This window comes from Lactuca saligna, chromosome 2, assembly GCF_052625555.1.
Source record: "Lactuca saligna cultivar CGN05327 chromosome 2, ASM5262555v1, whole genome shotgun sequence".
Lineage (NCBI taxonomy): Eukaryota > Viridiplantae > Streptophyta > Magnoliopsida > Asterales > Asteraceae > Lactuca > Lactuca saligna.
In genome coordinates, this window is record NC_136418.1 from 191,293,942 (window position 1) to 191,311,515 (window position 17,574).

General features: G+C 34.9%; 2 protein-coding genes across 2 annotated transcripts; one reads left to right on the forward strand and one right to left on the reverse strand.

The window, feature by feature from the left end:
* The first annotated feature begins 3,294 nt into the window (after positions 1-3,294).
* On the forward strand, positions 3,295-8,520 carry FTSH11 (FTSH protease 11). Its single transcript, XM_078977372.1, has 17 exons — positions 3,295-4,038; positions 4,215-4,368; positions 4,489-4,581; positions 4,720-4,808; positions 4,967-5,090; positions 5,268-5,387; positions 5,545-5,595; positions 5,803-5,864; positions 6,034-6,091; positions 6,172-6,297; positions 6,412-6,492; positions 6,583-6,712; positions 6,788-6,936; positions 7,065-7,346; positions 7,466-7,555; positions 7,782-7,835; positions 8,177-8,520. Exons 1-17 carry the CDS (start codon positions 3,488-3,490, stop codon positions 8,342-8,344), a joined length of 2,382 nt encoding a protein of 793 aa, XP_078833498.1. The 5' UTR covers positions 3,295-3,487; the 3' UTR covers positions 8,345-8,520.
* Positions 8,521-14,708: 6,188 nt separating this feature from the next.
* LOC145028645 (abscisic acid receptor PYL8-like) lies at positions 14,709-16,503 on the reverse strand. Its single transcript, XM_078977373.1, has 3 exons — positions 16,225-16,503; positions 15,393-15,611; positions 14,709-15,279 (listed from the first exon to the last, which is right to left on the reverse strand). The coding sequence occupies exons 1-3, from the start codon at positions 16,351-16,353 to the stop codon at positions 15,058-15,060; spliced, it is 570 nt and encodes a 189-aa protein (XP_078833499.1). The 5' UTR covers positions 16,354-16,503; the 3' UTR covers positions 14,709-15,057.
* Positions 16,504-17,574: the final 1,071 nt, after the last annotated feature.

Below are 17,574 nucleotides of genomic sequence, written 5' to 3' on the forward strand. Positions count from 1 at the left end.
ACAATATTATGATCAAGGAACCCTTAAAATCCATAAAGTTGCTAACTTTATGGATTCACTTCACTCAAGCATGCTTAACATGAAGAAATATGGACAAACCCTAGATTTATCCCTAATATCCAATAAAGTTTGAACCTTTGGTACTTACAAAGGTCCAATAATAAGAAAAGATGATGATGATGATAGTTTGCCCACTCCACCACTAGAGCACTTATTTCCTCTTCCTCACTACTTCTTCAAGTTAGAAAATGTACCAAAAATGACTAAGGGCTTCAAGAATGATTGATATCAAGGTTTCTGGAGGATTAGAGTGTGAGGGGGGTTGAGGGTGGACAACCCTAGCCCTCTCATTCCATTAAATACCGAAAAATTAGGGTTTTAGTCATCAAACAACTCTCACATTGTGAGCAACAAGGGCTCACATCGTGAGATTCAAAGAATGATGGGTCAACAGGTCAACCTTGGCTCACGATGTAAGGGGCATTACTCACACCGTGACTTCATTCAAATGATAAAGAAACCTCGTAATCATGCACCTTAAAACTAAATGTTATAGTATTTGAGTAGTTAAATATAAAGTGGTGCCAAGTTTGTCATGATCCACGTAGGCACCATTTAGAATTTGCCACACTCTTTCTAATTTTTTCCATTTATGTGGTGTGGATTGCCACTCTTACCATGCCAAAAGAAAAAATAATCATTGCCTATGCATATCCCGCATTCTCTTTATTTTCTCCAAAACATACACACTCTCTCTCATTGACACAATTCTACCGAGTTACCGAGCCGAATTCGACATGTCGAACCGAACTCGGCATGCTGAGTCCTCGGCCTAACGACGTTACCGAGTGGTTTGCCGAACCCACTCCCACTAGATGGTTATTGTTTGATCATTTGATGATGACAAGAATTAAGGGTTGTTTGTTTTGCACTTACTCAGTCGGATCAAAGCCGACTGCTGACCGAATCAGAAGTCAAAGTGTTTGATGGGGTTTAAAATTGGCTGACTCGATTAACTATGACCAACATCTTGACTTGGTCCTCAAAAAATTTGTTGCTGACTGACAAAGTGAACTTCCTTTCCCCGGTTGCTCTTCTTCTCCTTGAATGAACTTCACTCTGCCCTCTCCATCGAGTCTTTGATGCTCTTCAGCCTCGTCGACCAGCTTTTCCACCACCGTCCTCTCTAACACCGACCACCTCATTCACCACCGAACTCCCAATCCCTTCTCTCATGATCGATCATAGCTATCGTCTCTCTCTATTGTTCTCCCTCCCATGACACCAAAGAAGAAAACCATATTTCACCCCTTTTATGTTAATCAAGTTGCAGGTATTACCATTTTTCTAAAATATATAAATGTTTATGGGTTTCTGTACTCTAACCCTAACCACCATCTGAATCGATCGCAATCTTCACACACGTCTTGAATCTGATTGCAGGTTAAAATCGAATAACAGGGGGATGGATATGTTGGTTAATTTTATGTGAATTACATGTTGTAGTCGATCAATTAAATGTTTCCTGTTGATACCCACTTGCTAAAACGATTTAAATCACTAGTAATTAACCCTTTTTGTTCAATCTCAAAGTTGGCTCATTTTATTTTTCTTGAAGTTGCAGATTTAGTGGCAGATCCTTTATATGGCAAGGGGGGCCATGGCCCCCCTGTTTTTTTACCTCCTTAATATTATATATATATATATATATATATATATATATATATATATATATATATATATATATATATAAAATTTTGGTTTTATTTGTTGAGTAACCATTTGGCCCCCAAGTTAAAATGATATACGTATTTTTATATGTAAAGTTAAAATAACCACTTTTAAAGATAAACACATGACCGCATCATTTTGAAGAAAATTAGCTACATCATTATAAAACTTTGCTATTTTTTGTGTGATATAGGCTCATATTTATTTAGAGAAAAGAAAGTAGTTTAAAAAAAATTAAATTAGTGAAACGATCTCCTAATGTAAATAATATACGATATCTAATTTTGTAAATGTAATTTTAGTATAGTTAGAATAATATTAGTTATATTTAAATATAATTATTAAATTGTTATTCTCTTTTACTATTTTGTTAACTATTAGCAAATCATATTTACATAGTCAACATCAAAATGACAAAAAATCAACAATGATTTCGGCCCCTCCGGTTAAGGGGTCCGTGTTCCGCCCCTAGATTGTAATCAAATTCATGGGCTATGTTTGCGTTGATTTTTATAAGCTTTTGAGAGTGGGTATCTATTAAGAATTTGAGGTATCATATTGGAAAAGGAAATTGTCTACTTCATGTTGGTTAATCTTACCAATTGAGTGTCCTTTCTTCTACACATAAAGTGGGTGTTATGGAACAATGTTGATTTGAAGAAAATTATGTGACTTTGTAATCCAACTTTTTCCTTCACAGGTCCAACATTATTAGTGATGAAACGATGATGAGATCAAAAGATCATTGACAAATTTGCCAAAAGGATGTATCATAGACACTAAAAAAGGTTTATATTGGTGGCGGTGTTGTATATTCTTCATTTGGTGTTAGATCAATGTCTTCCTTTAGATCAATAGAAGATGTAGGTGTGTTTCCTGGTTTTGCCTTTTCTTTTCTTTTTGTTAGTTCTATTCATAATTCCTTTTTAGTGAAACCAAGTGTTGCAGATTCATCATTATTGATACAAAAAAAAAAAAAAAAAAAAAATACAAACATGTAACTCCTGTCAAGAGTGTTTTTAATATCATCTTCTGTGTAAGTTCTTGAATACAGTGAAAAAAAGCATTTTGTAATTGCATCTTTTGTTTTGTTTTGTAGAATGATTTTGAAACAATTTTGCCAAAAGATCTATTAGAATTTTATAATTATTTTGTAATCTCTGTGATTGGAGCTAATAGGCATTTGCAGTTGGTTGAGTTTATATTAAGAACAATGAAGCAATTGTAATTTTATAAATATTTTATTGAGAACAAGAAACAACATAAGGGTAATATGATTGTTTTTTATTATTCAGTATAGACAATCAGAGAAATAATCAAACAACATAAACTAGATTAGATGTAGACTCACTCAGAATTTATAATCCAGTGAGCTTTAACCCAATCAACAATTATCAAACAACCCCTATTTTTCTTCGTTTAAAAAGGATGTCGTCGGAGGGAAGGACCCAGCACACGAGCACCGACCCACCCAAGATTGGAGCATGAGCACGTATTCGTTTCCTAATAATGAATCCAATCACATCGTAAATATATAAAAACCTAAAAAGTAAAGAAAAGAAAAATAGAAAAAAAAAACCAGAGCGCCAATTTCAGTCGTCTTCTGGGAGATAAGGTTTCTCTCCTGATCCTCCTTCCCTTTTATTTTCTTTCACCGATTGTGTGGCTCACTTTAGCTAACAAGATTTTAATAAAAAACCGAGTTGGGTTTTCATCGATAAACTTTTTTCATAAACCCTAATTAATTTCTGAGCAAATGTCTGCTCTTCAAGCTTTTCTCATCTGTAAACCCCCAATAGTTTCTAATCTAGTGCCTCACTCAAGACGTCTTCAATTTTACCGTATTCACTCTTTTAATTTGGGTTCTTTCCATTCAACAAGTTATCGCAAAAAAATTCGCCCTTTCTTCGCATTGCATCAAGAAAACGTCGATTCGAATTCGAGTCTAGCTTCATCGAGTAATGGTAATCACAATCTGGCACCCGAGTCGGAGGGGCAAGTTATCGATTTTCGAGAGGATGAGGTTTCTAATAGCGAAGAATGTTTGAATGAAGTTGAGAGTGAGATAAATGCTGCAGGAGATGAAGTTGGGAGGGAGAAGGGGAAACTACCGTTGCTTGTGTTTTTAATGGGATTTTTCGCAAGGATAAAGCTTGGATTCGAGAAAATGCTGTTATCGGATGGGTTTAGTTGGTGGCCTTTTTGGCGGCAAGACAAGAGATTAGAGCTGTTAATTTCTGAAGCAGACTTGAATCCGAAGGATGCTGCGAAACAGAGTGCCTTGTTGGTTGAGCTCAATAAACACAGGTGAAAAAAGCTCAACCTTTTTATCCTGTTTGACTACTATATATTCATATGCGGATAGTCTAATAAAGCATCTTATCCTTTGTGTAACTATTAGTTAGTTGCTGTTGTGATATAGTAGGTGTTTTGATAGTAAATAATAAGATAATCATAATCATAATTATAATTATTATTTTCAGTCCGGAATCCGTCATAAGACGTTTTGAGCAGAGGCAATATGCAGTTGACAGTAAAGGAGTTGCAGAATATATTCGAGCTCTGGTAGCCACTAATGCCATTGCTGAATATCTTCCTGATGAGCAATCTGGAAAGCCTTCCAGTCTTCCTGCACTAGTAAGTACATTTTTCCCATTGTTCAGAAGTTATTTCATTCTCCTTTTTTTTTTTTTTTTGGTACTTTAGAGTTTAGACACCCCATCTTCTCAACTTTGTTGCTTTACAATCTACTTTCAGTTACAAGAACTGAAGCAAAGGGCATCTGGAAACTTAGACGAGTCATTTTTAAATCCTGGCATATCTGAGAGACAGCCATTGCATGTAATGATGGTGAGAGTTTATATAGATATTATCTTCTGATGATCAGTTATTTATGTAGTGATTGTTTGATGATTATCTTTCTAATTCTTTGTGTAAAGGGATTCTTGGTCCTACCCAGTTTGAACTTTGTGATTCTTGTGTTTGCAGGTCGATCCAAAAGTGTCAAATAGATCATCACGGTTTGCACAGGAGCTCATCTCCACGATCTTATTCACCGTTGCTATTGGCTTAATGTGGTAAGTGTTTATCTTTAGTTATATGCATATGCCATTTACATGGGTTTGCTCCCATCTATTTTGATACCTATACAGTTGGTGGAAAAGCATGTCACATGGTAATGTTTTTTATTTTCTTTTGAATTATTCTTGAAATATAGTTGATTTTCCTTGTTCAGGGTAATGGGTGCTGCTGCACTTCAGAAGTATATTGGTGGCTTAGGTGGTATAGGAGCTTCTGGTGTTGGGTCAAGTTCTTCTTACACCCCAAAAGAATCAAATAAAGAAATAGCACCCGAGAAGGTAAAACATCATCTTCAGTTCTCTTCTGCTTCACATGTGTAGTAAACATTAACCTCACATCATGACAAGTCTGGAATTCAATGTAGAAGTTGTATGGAAGGAAAACTATAGTATATATGAGAGAAAATTTGTAAAAAGGAACAAGTCTGTCATGTGTTATGAATTGGTTTTGTGCAGAATGTGAAAACCTTCAAGGATGTAAAAGGTTGTGATGATGCCAAACAAGAGCTTGAGGAAGTGGTAGAGTACCTCAGAAATCCAGGGAAGTTCACTAGACTTGGTGGGAAGTTGCCAAAGGTTTGTGCTTTCTACATAGTATATGACTTTGTAATTAAGTAAATATTTCATCGGATTTGGTTTGGGTAATTGATTATTGAAACAAATGTTGTAAAGTAACTTTATGCAGTTGGTAATTACTAAGAAAATTGATTATTGAAATAAATGATAATTGCAGGGGATACTTTTGACTGGTGCACCTGGAACAGGGAAAACTCTACTTGCCAAGGTAAAGTGTAAAAGATTCTGTGTACGTTTCTATTGTTGTTTTTGTGCTTGAATTAACTTTGATTTAACTTTGATTATTTGGTAATGCTACTATGGACAACCATATCTTTTTTCTTCCCTTTTTGGACTTTTAGAATTTGATTCTGTTACTACTACATTAAATCAATTTTTTTATGTTCTGATTATGACAAAATACCTATCTTTTAAGGCAATTGCTGGAGAAGCTGGGGTTCCATTTTTCTATCGTGCAGGTTCCGAGTTTGAGGAAATGTAAGTAAAATTTATCACACTTTTATAAAAAACATAATGATGCTCGATTGCTTGTGTTGTGGGAACAGCTTTATCAATTTTATGCTTTCAAATTGCCTACATGATGACATAGAACAATGAGTTTCATGAGCACTTGTATCAGAATGATAAACGGTGTCTGTTGTGTTAGGTTTGTTGGTGTGGGTGCTCGGAGGGTGAGATCTTTGTTTCAAGCAGCAAAGAAGAAGGTTTGTCTTGTCTTGTCCTTTTTCTGAATCAGAACAGATTTATTTATGTTTTAGACTAAACATGTTGCTGATTGTTTCAGGCTCCATGCATCATCTTTATTGATGAGATAGATGCTGTTGGATCCACTAGAAAGCAGTGGGAAGGTCATACCAAGAAAACACTTCATCAACTGCTTGTGGAAATGGACGGGTTTGAACAGAATGAGGTACACACGAAAAAGTCAAGTCCTTTGTTATTATTATTATTATTTTTTTACTCGATATGCTTGTTACCCCTCTTCTTCATAATCAGAGCTATGAACACTTAGTTTTTATAACAGGGCATAATTTTGATGGCTGCAACAAACTTGCCCGATATTCTTGATCCGGCTTTAACAAGGCCTGGTAGATTTGATAGGCATGTAAGTTTTTTTTTTTTTATACATATTTTGTAAGCATCTTCAATGAAATAGGGTGTGATCAACCTTTTTACTGATGGAGGTGTTTTCCAGATTGTGGTCCAAAATCCAGATGTGAAGGGTCGTCAAGAGATTTTGGATTTGTATTTGCAGGACAAACCACTTGCAGATGATGTTGATGTCAAGGCAATTGCACGGGGTACACCCGGCTTCAACGGTGCTGGTAAGTCAAAGAAATAAATAATAGTGGCTTCATCATCATGACTCATAAGACTATTCATTTTTTGCAAAACGACAGACTTGGCAAATTTGGTGAATGTGGCCGCCATCAAGGCTGCTGTTGAAGGTGCCGAAAAATTGAACGCCGCGCAGTTGGAGTTTGCCAAGGACAGAATAATCATGGGTACAGAGCGCAAAACCATGTTTATATCTGAAGATTCAAAAAAGGTTTTTCTTCCATTATTTATATTATAATAATAACAAACACACAAACCTACTTTCACTACTTTCATTATATATGTATATATCGATTTAGCGAGACTGAATGGTGACATGTATTGTGGATATGCGTTCAGCTGACAGCTTATCACGAGAGTGGGCATGCAATTGTTGCCTTGAATACGGATGGTGCACATCCAATTCACAAGGCAACAATTATGCCACGTGGATCAGCTTTAGGAATGGTGACACAGCTGCCCTCAAATGACGAGACATCTGTAAGCAAAAAGCAATTATTGGCACGTCTTGATGTTTGCATGGGAGGACGTGTTGCGGAAGAGCTTATCTTTGGGCGTGACCATATTACCACCGGTGCTAGTAGCGATCTTCAGTCTGCTACAGAACTTGCTCAATATATGGTATCTATTTCGCCTTGCCTTCATTCCACATCATCATCATCATCATCATCATCATCATTATATTTATATGTGCTTCTTCTTATCTTTATCTCTGCTGTGCTGTGCTGTCTGTCTCAAAGGTATCGTCTTGTGGTATGAGCGATGTGATTGGGCCAATTCATATTAAAGAGCGACCAGGCTCCGAGATGCAATCGCGTATCGATGCTGAAGTATGTTTCTAGAATTTCAATGTTTTTTCTTTAAGGCTGCGTTTTGTTCCATCTTTTTGGGTGGGACAAAAATTGCAACTTTTGTTCCATTAACACCGGTCCCAGCTTTAGTCCAATCCATGTCAAATTTACTATAATTTGTTCTTTCATATCCATCCTCGTGTCTTGCTGTAACAAACAGGCTAAAAACAGACAAATGATCATTGCTTCTGTTACTGAATTTCAGGTCGTCAAACTCCTAAAGGATGCTTATGAACGAGTGAAATCCTTGCTGAAGAAGGTTTGCTCTATAAAATCTGTACTTTTATCTTATGGGCTATATTGCAAGACATGTCAACATACTTTTTGTGTATATGTTTATTATAGGGTGTTACCTTCATTCTTTTTCTTATCAAGACATTTTACTTTCATTTTTTTTTTCTTATCAAGACATTGTACCTTGAAAGAACATGGCATTCATTTTGGGTGACGTTGCTAGCCTATAATTGGGGGTAGATTTTTTCAAAAGTAGAATGTTGTAAATAATAGGAAGTATGATGGTATAATAAAGAAATAAATGAAAGTATTTGTTGCATATAGTAAGGGTCAACTTATAACCTGTTTAAAATGGTGGTTGTGAAGCACGAGAAGTCGTTGCATGCGCTGGCAAATGCGCTGCTGGAATACGAGACGCTGAATGCAGAAGACATAAAGCGGATTCTGGTCCCGTATAAAGACAAAGAGGGGCAAGGACGAGTTATAGCTGATCAAGAGTTGCAACAAGACCAAGGGGAGCTTGTGTTGGCTTAAATCTTAATATTAATTAATAAATATTAATATAAGTAAGTTGTTAGCAAACACATTTTTTTTTTTTTTTTTTTTTGATTCAAGTGTAGTAGTAAATCGATGATTGGCAATGGGGGACCATGTACAGTGTTGTATACAAAGCAACTTATTTATAAAAGGATGTTGCTATTCTTTCCCCATTACACCATCCATCATCCATCATCATATTCATAGGCCAGCCCCCTCCACCAAATTTATTGCTTTTCTCATTTTGCATGTGAACTTCATTTTCTTTCTTTATTTATTTTTTCTATACCAATGGATGTGACAGGCAGGTTACTTGGAGCGTATTTTTTGTTAGAGTAAATAAATCACATGAATGGTTCTTGTGGATTCGGGTAATTTGCGTGGTTTTTTTTTTTTTTTTTTTTAACTCAAACAATCCCTATCATATGTATGTGTTTGGTCCATGCAGGACATAAAAATACTAAATTGCCCTTGCCGAATATTTTTATAATTCTTTTTAGGTTTTATTATTTACATATTATTATAATAATAACCCAAATTATAATATATACTAAAACTGATCGAGATTAGCAATAATATACTATTTGGATTCGAGACTTTGTTTTTTATACAAGGCTTTCCTATGTTGATAGGTTTGGTCTCTTAACAAATTGATATTTTTTTTGTAAATAAGACTTTTGATTGCTATGAATTGTCATTTTCTTTTGGTATTTTGGAGGGCCACATTTGTTTTCCCTTGGGATCATGATATTTACAAATAAAGAAATGTTTCAAGTGTTGTTTCTATAACAAGTTCGTCTCCCTTCTCTAGCAGCAAACCGTTGAAGTCGGCAAGAAATCTGGGTTTACTGGTTTGGATACGTTTTTGAAGCAAGAAATTGATTTCCAGCTAAAAGGTTGTTCCTGTTTCTATTTTCAATTGTCTAGGTTTTGAAGTAAGAAATATGGGTTTTGAAGGTAAAATGTTTAGAGAGTTTGAGTTTTGTGTAGCTTAAGCAAGAAATATGAGTCTTGTATTTTCGATTTTATTTTCTTGTCAGAGAAGATGAGAAAGTTGTCCATCATAATATCTAAATGTGAAAGGAAGAAGAGGGCAAGGGGAGGGGTGGGGTGAGGGGAGGAATATCTAAACATGAAAGGAAGAAGAGGGCAAGTGGTGGTGGAACCCATTAGTCTTATTAAACAATTTTTTTAATAGTAAATAACTATTAACATTAAACTAATTAAAAAAATACAGACGATCAAATGCATACAAAAACATATGATAGTGACCGTCCGAATTAAAAAAATAAAGTTAGAGATAAATACACAAATTACCTTAAATCATTAAGGATCATCGGTAACAATGATTTTTTCTCTTTTTATTATGTAAATTGTTATTCTAAATGCTTTTTGAATTGTACTTATAACTATTGTATTAAATATGAACACAATAATATGTTTTTCTTTTGTTAAAATAAGGTCTAGAAAAATAAGGTGTATAAGATCGTAAGTGTTTATATATATATATATATATATATATATATATATATATATATATATATATATATATATATATATATATATATATATATAAATATATAAAAATAAGGTCTAGAAAAATAAGGTATATATATATATATATATATATATATATATATATATATATATATATATATATATATATATATATATATATATATATATATATATATATATATATATATATAAAAGATGAGAGTTCCTTTTAAACTAATATATATTTTAACTAAATAATATATTTGTATTTATTATATTTATCTACAACCAGTACACCTTATTATTTCATTAAAATATATGTATTATTTCATTAACATATACAACCAATCATACTCAATTTTTTTTACCATTTATTAACTACCTAAAACAACCAATAACATATTTTATTTGGGAGTTTTAGATATATTTAAAAAATATATTAAAATTATGAGAATTAAAAACTATAAATTTTGTATAATTTTCATAAATTTTGATATAACTTTCATAAATTTTCAATATATAAATTATTTAATAAAAATTATTAAAATTAATAAGAAAAAGTAGAGTTGTTTGCAGGGTCGTTCCAAACATATTTTAGACCGAGGGCGAGAGAAAAAAATGGGCTCTTAAAAACACAAATGTCATCATGTAACATCCCGAAAATACGAGCCAAAAATTTCATTTTTGAAAACATATACTTAGTAAAACATTAGTAGTAAAACATACACCAACCACATCATTTCATAAAAGTGTGCGTGTCTGGAAAACAGTTTATAAAAACATAACAACGTCAAAGTACAATCCCCATGAAGATCTCATGGTGCGGAATACAAGCGTGTGTGTGATGGGCCGTTACCGCGCTAACTCTTTCCCCTTCGAAGAAGAGGTACCTGAAACCAAAACTGAAAACTGTAAGCACGAAGCTGAGTGAGTTCCCCCATCATACCGCATACCATACAATCGCATATCATACATATTGCCAGACATTTCTGGGGTGCCCGACCTACCCGGTACGACCATTCTGGGGTGCCAGCCTACCTGTGTCAAGCCATTCTGGGGTGCTGACTACCCATGTCAAGTCATTCTGGGATGCTGACTACCCTTCGGTCCTGACAACCGAACCTCAGGGACTATTTCACCCCCTACTGCTACTATCACATATAACATAACTAGCCAGCATGCAAACATATCATCACACACTGTTAGACGTACCTGGGGTGTCTGACTACCCTTCGGTCCTAACAACCGAACTCTACTACTATCACATACAACATATCATGCTAGCATATAACATATCAGGTAGTAGCAAACCTATATGATATCACAAAGACAATCATCTATCATACATCTCCTACTGGTGGGCCGGTATTGTGGCCTTAGACCCACCGCTACTGGAAGGTAACTCACCTTGTAGTAGCTGCTGATCTGTGTGGGAATGGTCTGTCTGCTGCTGCTGCTCCGTAAATCCTCCGGTTGTAATTCCCACCAAACACTTAGTCAAATACTACTAACCGAACTCAGTGTAAACTGACCATTTACCCTTAACCAAACCATGAGTTAAAGTCAAAGTCATCTTCCAGTTGACCCGACTCGCCGAGTTGGCCTGTCAACTCGCCGAGTCCCTATCCCTTTGTCTGACCACTATCCTGTCTCTACTCGTCGAGTTTGGCATTGACTCGACGAGTTTTCCTTCCAAGCTAAAGGCCAATAGTCCTTCATCCTACTCGCCGAGTTGTATGAACAACTCGCCGAGTTCTTCTTCATCCGAAGAACACTCTATGCTGAGACTCGCCGAGTCTGTTCTTGAGGCAAGAAGATTGCCCTGAACTCGCCGAGTCATGGCATTGACTCGCCGAGTTACTACATGAGTGAGTCTAGCTTCCGACCCACTGAGTCACACCCTATGACTCACTACTCAAACCCGCAAACACAAAAAGGGGGAAAAACTCGGAGACTCGCGACTCGACTCGCCGAGTCGGCCACATGCAATTACTATACACTCGATTTTTCTTGAATCCAACTCATGCTATTCACAGATCTGGGTTTCTAGGGCATGAATTACACGTAAAGTTTCCAACTTTACGTGTAAATAATCACCAATGAAGGTTTTAGGGCTCAAAATGCACCAAAAGAGTAGATATAGGGCTTTCATGCAATATGACTCCATAAATGCAGTAGATCCAAGCTCCAGGGACTCAATCATGCCTAGATCTAGAGGCTAACAACTCATTACAACCCACAATGCACAAACAAGCTTGGGGAATGGCTCAATAAGGACTTTCATGTAGCTAATAAAGACTACAAGCATGAAAATAGAGGGGAAACAAGTTATACCTCAAGGAAAACGCTGAGATGACAAAGATGCCTGGCCTCCTTCTCCTCTTCTTGATCTACTCTTCTTTCTCCTCAAAATCTTCAAGAACACACCAAAACACTTCAATCTCACAAGGAATAGGGGTATAAACGATGTTGGGAGCTCTGAGGGTGAAGGGGGCGAGCTTAGGGGCGGATAAGAAGGTTTAAAAAGGGTGCAAACCCTTGAAATTTAGGGTTTCATCAGACAGCGGGGACTCGCCGAGTCGCCAACTTAAACGTGTTCCGGATCACGTCTCTACTCGGCGAGTCGGACCTACAACTCGCCGAGTCCAAGGCTAAAAATGAAAAAAACACTAAGATGAATTTTTACGTACCAGGAACCAGGTGCTACACATCGTGTTTTTTATAATAAATAAAAAATTAAAAGAAAATTATTTATATTATCTTCTAAATATAACAATTTCAATAAAATTTAGGTCCCTTTAAAAGATGGGCTCTAGATGGTCACCCTTATCGTCCACCCTCTAAGACGGGCTTGGTTGTATGCATCTGAGGGTGAAGATTTGAAGTTGTATCCCCATACAATGATTGTATGCATGCCTTGGACCATGATGAGTTGGAGGTGTATGAGGTTTGTAATCTTGTATGTATTAAAGAAATTGAAAGATTTGTATGCGAATCTAATAGTAGCAAGCCAATTATACAACTCTTATGTATTGGAAATGCTTTTATATTGTTAACTATATCTACGTATAAAGTGGAATATAGTTTTTAGTTTTATGTTTTTGGTGACAACAGTTTATTATACAAAGTGGAATATAGTTTTTGTTTTTATGTTTTTGGTGATAATAGTTTATTGTTTTGGCAGTTTTAGTTTTTAACAGAAATGGTTTATGTGTTTAATATTTTCTATATTGGTAACTTTGATCCTATGTAGAAAATAAATTATAAAATTATCCCTATACTTTATAGAAAATGTGACCGTATATATATATATATATATATATATATATATATATATATATATATATATATATATATATATATATATATATATATATATATATATATCAGAAACGGTCCATATGTTTATAAAATCTGCAGATTACGCCCCCCGCAAGTTGTGCCCCCGACAATATATTTCCATGTTTTGTCCTTACATTTTTTTGGTTTCACATTTTGGCAACACGACTTTAGTTTATTTTCAGATTTGTTCCATACATTTTCGTAGTTATACAAGTTCGGTCCCCCACGAAACGAGGATAGTGAGTTGCTAGTTGTAATTAAAACTTAATTTTGTTACTTTCTTTTTGCCTCATAGGATTAGAGCATTTGTTTTTTTATCAACTCATCAAGATATATATATATATATATATATATATATATATATATATATATATATATATATATATATATATATATATATATATATATATATATATATATGTATATATATATATATATAATTTCTCAAAAGTTTAAGGAATAGTAAAGCTTCTTTGTTATAGACATTTACCACTCAACTTTTCGATTCTTATACTTTTTGTCCCTTATTACAAAAGTTTGTAGTCTTCAAAATTTAGCAACAATATTGTTTGGCAAGTTTAATTCTTGCTGCCTTCTATTGTAAAAAAAATCGACCTGGGACGAAGCCCGAGGTTTCTTTGCTAGTTATTTTTATGTGCTACCAAACTATTTTATATTTAATAATACTTTATTTTTATTCACTTAATTATAATTATATACATAATACTTTATCATGTTTCAACATTTTTTTTCAATAACATATTGTAACATATGTAATTATTTAGATATTAATACCTAGAAATATATTGTTTGTTGAGAAAATTAGATGTGTTCGTAAAAAGACAAATTAAAAAATTGTTCATTATAATATATTTTGCTTAAAGTTAGCGTAAAGATTATGTTTATTTAGAATAATGAGAACACACAAACGCACACATTATAATTTTACTTTTAAATTTGTATATTTGTCAACCACAAGGATTGAACCTTTTAACCTCTTAAATATTTCCAATACACAATATACCATAGGGCAGAATGCCCGTTGATAGTTGAAAGATTATATGGCAAAAGTAGAAAGTTATATTTAGCATTGTGAATAGTAGTAAGATGAGTATGAAACCGCACCGAACCCAAAAGAATCTAGTCCCATCATGTCCTGTTCCTAACAGACGCAACCTAAGAGCATACGGTGTGAGTCGTGTTATCAGTCGTTATGACTGAGTTGGCACCTTATAAGCTCGTTATAACACCATGAACACCACTCCAAAATGGTGTTATGGCATAAAATGTGGTAACGGCAACGAGCTTCAACATGGAAAACTAGCCAATCACATTCTTCTCATTCTCTTTCTATCTCTTGCTCTTAACATGTCATAACATTGAAACACCATTTCCTATACGGTGTTAAGATGATGTTAAGAGTGAGGTGGCATGTTAATTAGTGTTATAACATTGGCCCATACCTAATACTCTAACAGGCTAGAGGTGTAACATGTAGAATCAAGTGGAGTGGGTGTGGTAGTTTGCAGTTTTAAACATATGTATATGTATTAAGCTAGGTCCATGAAACACATAGAATACACAAGAGACCTGTTTTCCATCACATTTTATTCACAACTAGACTTAGACCATGACCAGCATTCCAGCAAAGCTGAAAACCTCAACAACAGACAGAAACCTTGGCTAGCATTAAGCATTTTGAGGGTATACACCTGTGGTGTGGTTTTTGAGGCTACAGACAGACAGACAGACAGACAAAAGGGGAAAAACTTGGTGAGAGTACCAGTCCGTCACCAAAAGCCATACAGCCTTAAAAGAAGCTTCATCCGTGGTACCTTCAAATCCAAATCCAAAATCTAATCTTACTTTTACTAAATCCGATCAATGGGCTCCGTTCTGTCTTGGACTGCAAGGCGTTCTGACACATCAGCAAGGGATTTGAGATTGCATTTGATGAGTGCCTGCACAAAGTAGCAGGTTTCATCCTTGGTGTTCCCTTCAGGCACATCAACAACAAACGACTCCACCACTAGAGTCCCTGGCCTCCCCCCTTCAGTCATTTCTGGGTGGACCGAGATAATTGAAGAGTAATTCTGCATCAAAAACTCATACTAGTATTTATTAATTTGTACAACAGAAACAGATATCGCATTGCTTTAATTAATTATTATACTTATAAACAGAGCTGCTGCATTTGATTACGCACCCTCAGCCTGTGATCCCCACCAATAATCCGGATGCTAAAGATATGCTGGTCGTCATCAAGGAGTTCCAACCTCTCCGTGCTTGTAGTCGCAGGAAGACCCGACTTAACATCAACTTCTCTAAGGCTACCGATCTCAACATTTCCCTCCGCAACAACACATCTGCTAACAAATGGCTTGTACTTTTGTGGTTCATCAAATCTTCTCACCAAAGACCAAACCTGTATAAACCAAATCACAAAAATTAAACAAGATTGATTGAACATCATTTTTCCACATCAAGGAGCCACCCATGTGAAATGAAAACTACCATCCATCATACAAAGCTGTAATTAATTTCGGAAAAAAGGGTTCCAACAATATCTCATCCATCTTACAATCAAAATCAAGCACAAGTCATCAGTCAAGCAATGATCCATGAAACCATCCCTCATTACTCTAAAAACAAGTATGATTCTGTATCGCTCCAAAATACTCGCGTGATTTCGTATAACAATGGACATAAATAGATAGATGTGAAGAATAATATTTAGTGAAACCACTTGTCTCTCATATATTTAGGCAATACATGAAAGTTATATATGTATCCAAATTCCTACCCTTCTCGAATCTAATTCGTCACACGTTACTCGTCGTATAAGTTATAAACTCATATAACATATATCTTCAAGATATCTGCGTGTAACGAGAACAGAACATCCTAAACGAAATTAAAATCTTCCGAGATCTGATCGAATATCCACACACATTAATCTAGATAAGAATAAAAACGTAAATCCACATAGAGAAAGAGAAGAATAATAAACATCTAGGAGGTTAAATCAGATGAATTACGAGATGAACAGGGGCCTTGATGTGCTTGAGGAGAACGGAGGTGCATTGATTCTCGGAAATCTCGTGCCTATGATGCTTCTTAATGTACTCCATCTCCAAACTGTTGTATCCATTATTCCCGCAGCTCATCTTTTACGAACAAACCTAATCAACACTACTCTACTCCTTCGTCTCTCTGGACAGAATCCGATCACAGACGAGATCCAGATACCTGAAACTAAAGGTGCGACTCAGCGATTCACCGCCATGAGATTAAGAGAGCTGAGCTTCTTCATCGCGTGAAACTGAAAAGTCTCTCCTTTTGTCATCAAAATGTGTAGTTTATTGTTCGTCGTTTGCTCACCGTATTATCTCCAATGGAATTGCAAATGGCCTCCGATAAGTTACTAATTCCCATTTTGCCATCTTTTTTGTCGGCTTCTCTTTACTTTGTCTGGATCTGTTTGGTAATCCCAAAAACTCATAATCCGACAACATCTTATTAATAACCATTTTATTCATACAATCAATATCTTAGCTCATGTTTCTTTGATGGACTTAGCAACCAAAATGAATTTTTGTAACATGATCAACTTACGAGAATATAATATACAACTAATAAAACAGAGAATAAATTACATTTTGTTTTCTGTGGTGTACATTCAAGTTTTAGTCGGACTTTTAAATGTTGACATCATTTGTTTATATAGTTTTCAAAAGTTTTATACATGGTTCTTGATACTAACTCTATTAATTTGTATCTATTAAATACATATAAACTAACCATTATACCTCTTTTTTATCATCTAAGTTAATATTATATTAAAATTACTGATAATTCATGGACTGAAATTATTTAAAAAACACAAAGAGCATTTTCACAATGTAGTGGTGAACTCGATACTAGAACCCAAATCGAAATGACATAAACTACAGACTTGAAGTACATGGTACGATACCAATACCAATTTGGTGGCGGTTCAGGAAAGTAGGTTTAGGTTAAACTTACATGCAACGTCCCAAATTTCAAACTAAAATTTTCATTTCTAGAAAGGTATAAACAATGTTGCTAAAACCATTTTTCACAAAAGACCTAGGTAACGAATTGTTTTTGACAACCTCAAACCATATTATAAAATTTATCAATATCATCATAAAAACAACAGAATCTCAATTATGAAATCAACAATGATGCACATGCGATATAGTCAAACTGATCCTTCAATCAAGTAGTAGAAGTACCTAAAAATATTTAATCTCCAACCATAAGCACAAAACTTAGTGAGTTCCCTAAAATACCACATACTATAATACATATACAACGCATACAAACAAAGGCTCTGGACTCTAGTGTCAATCCACTTGAACAAA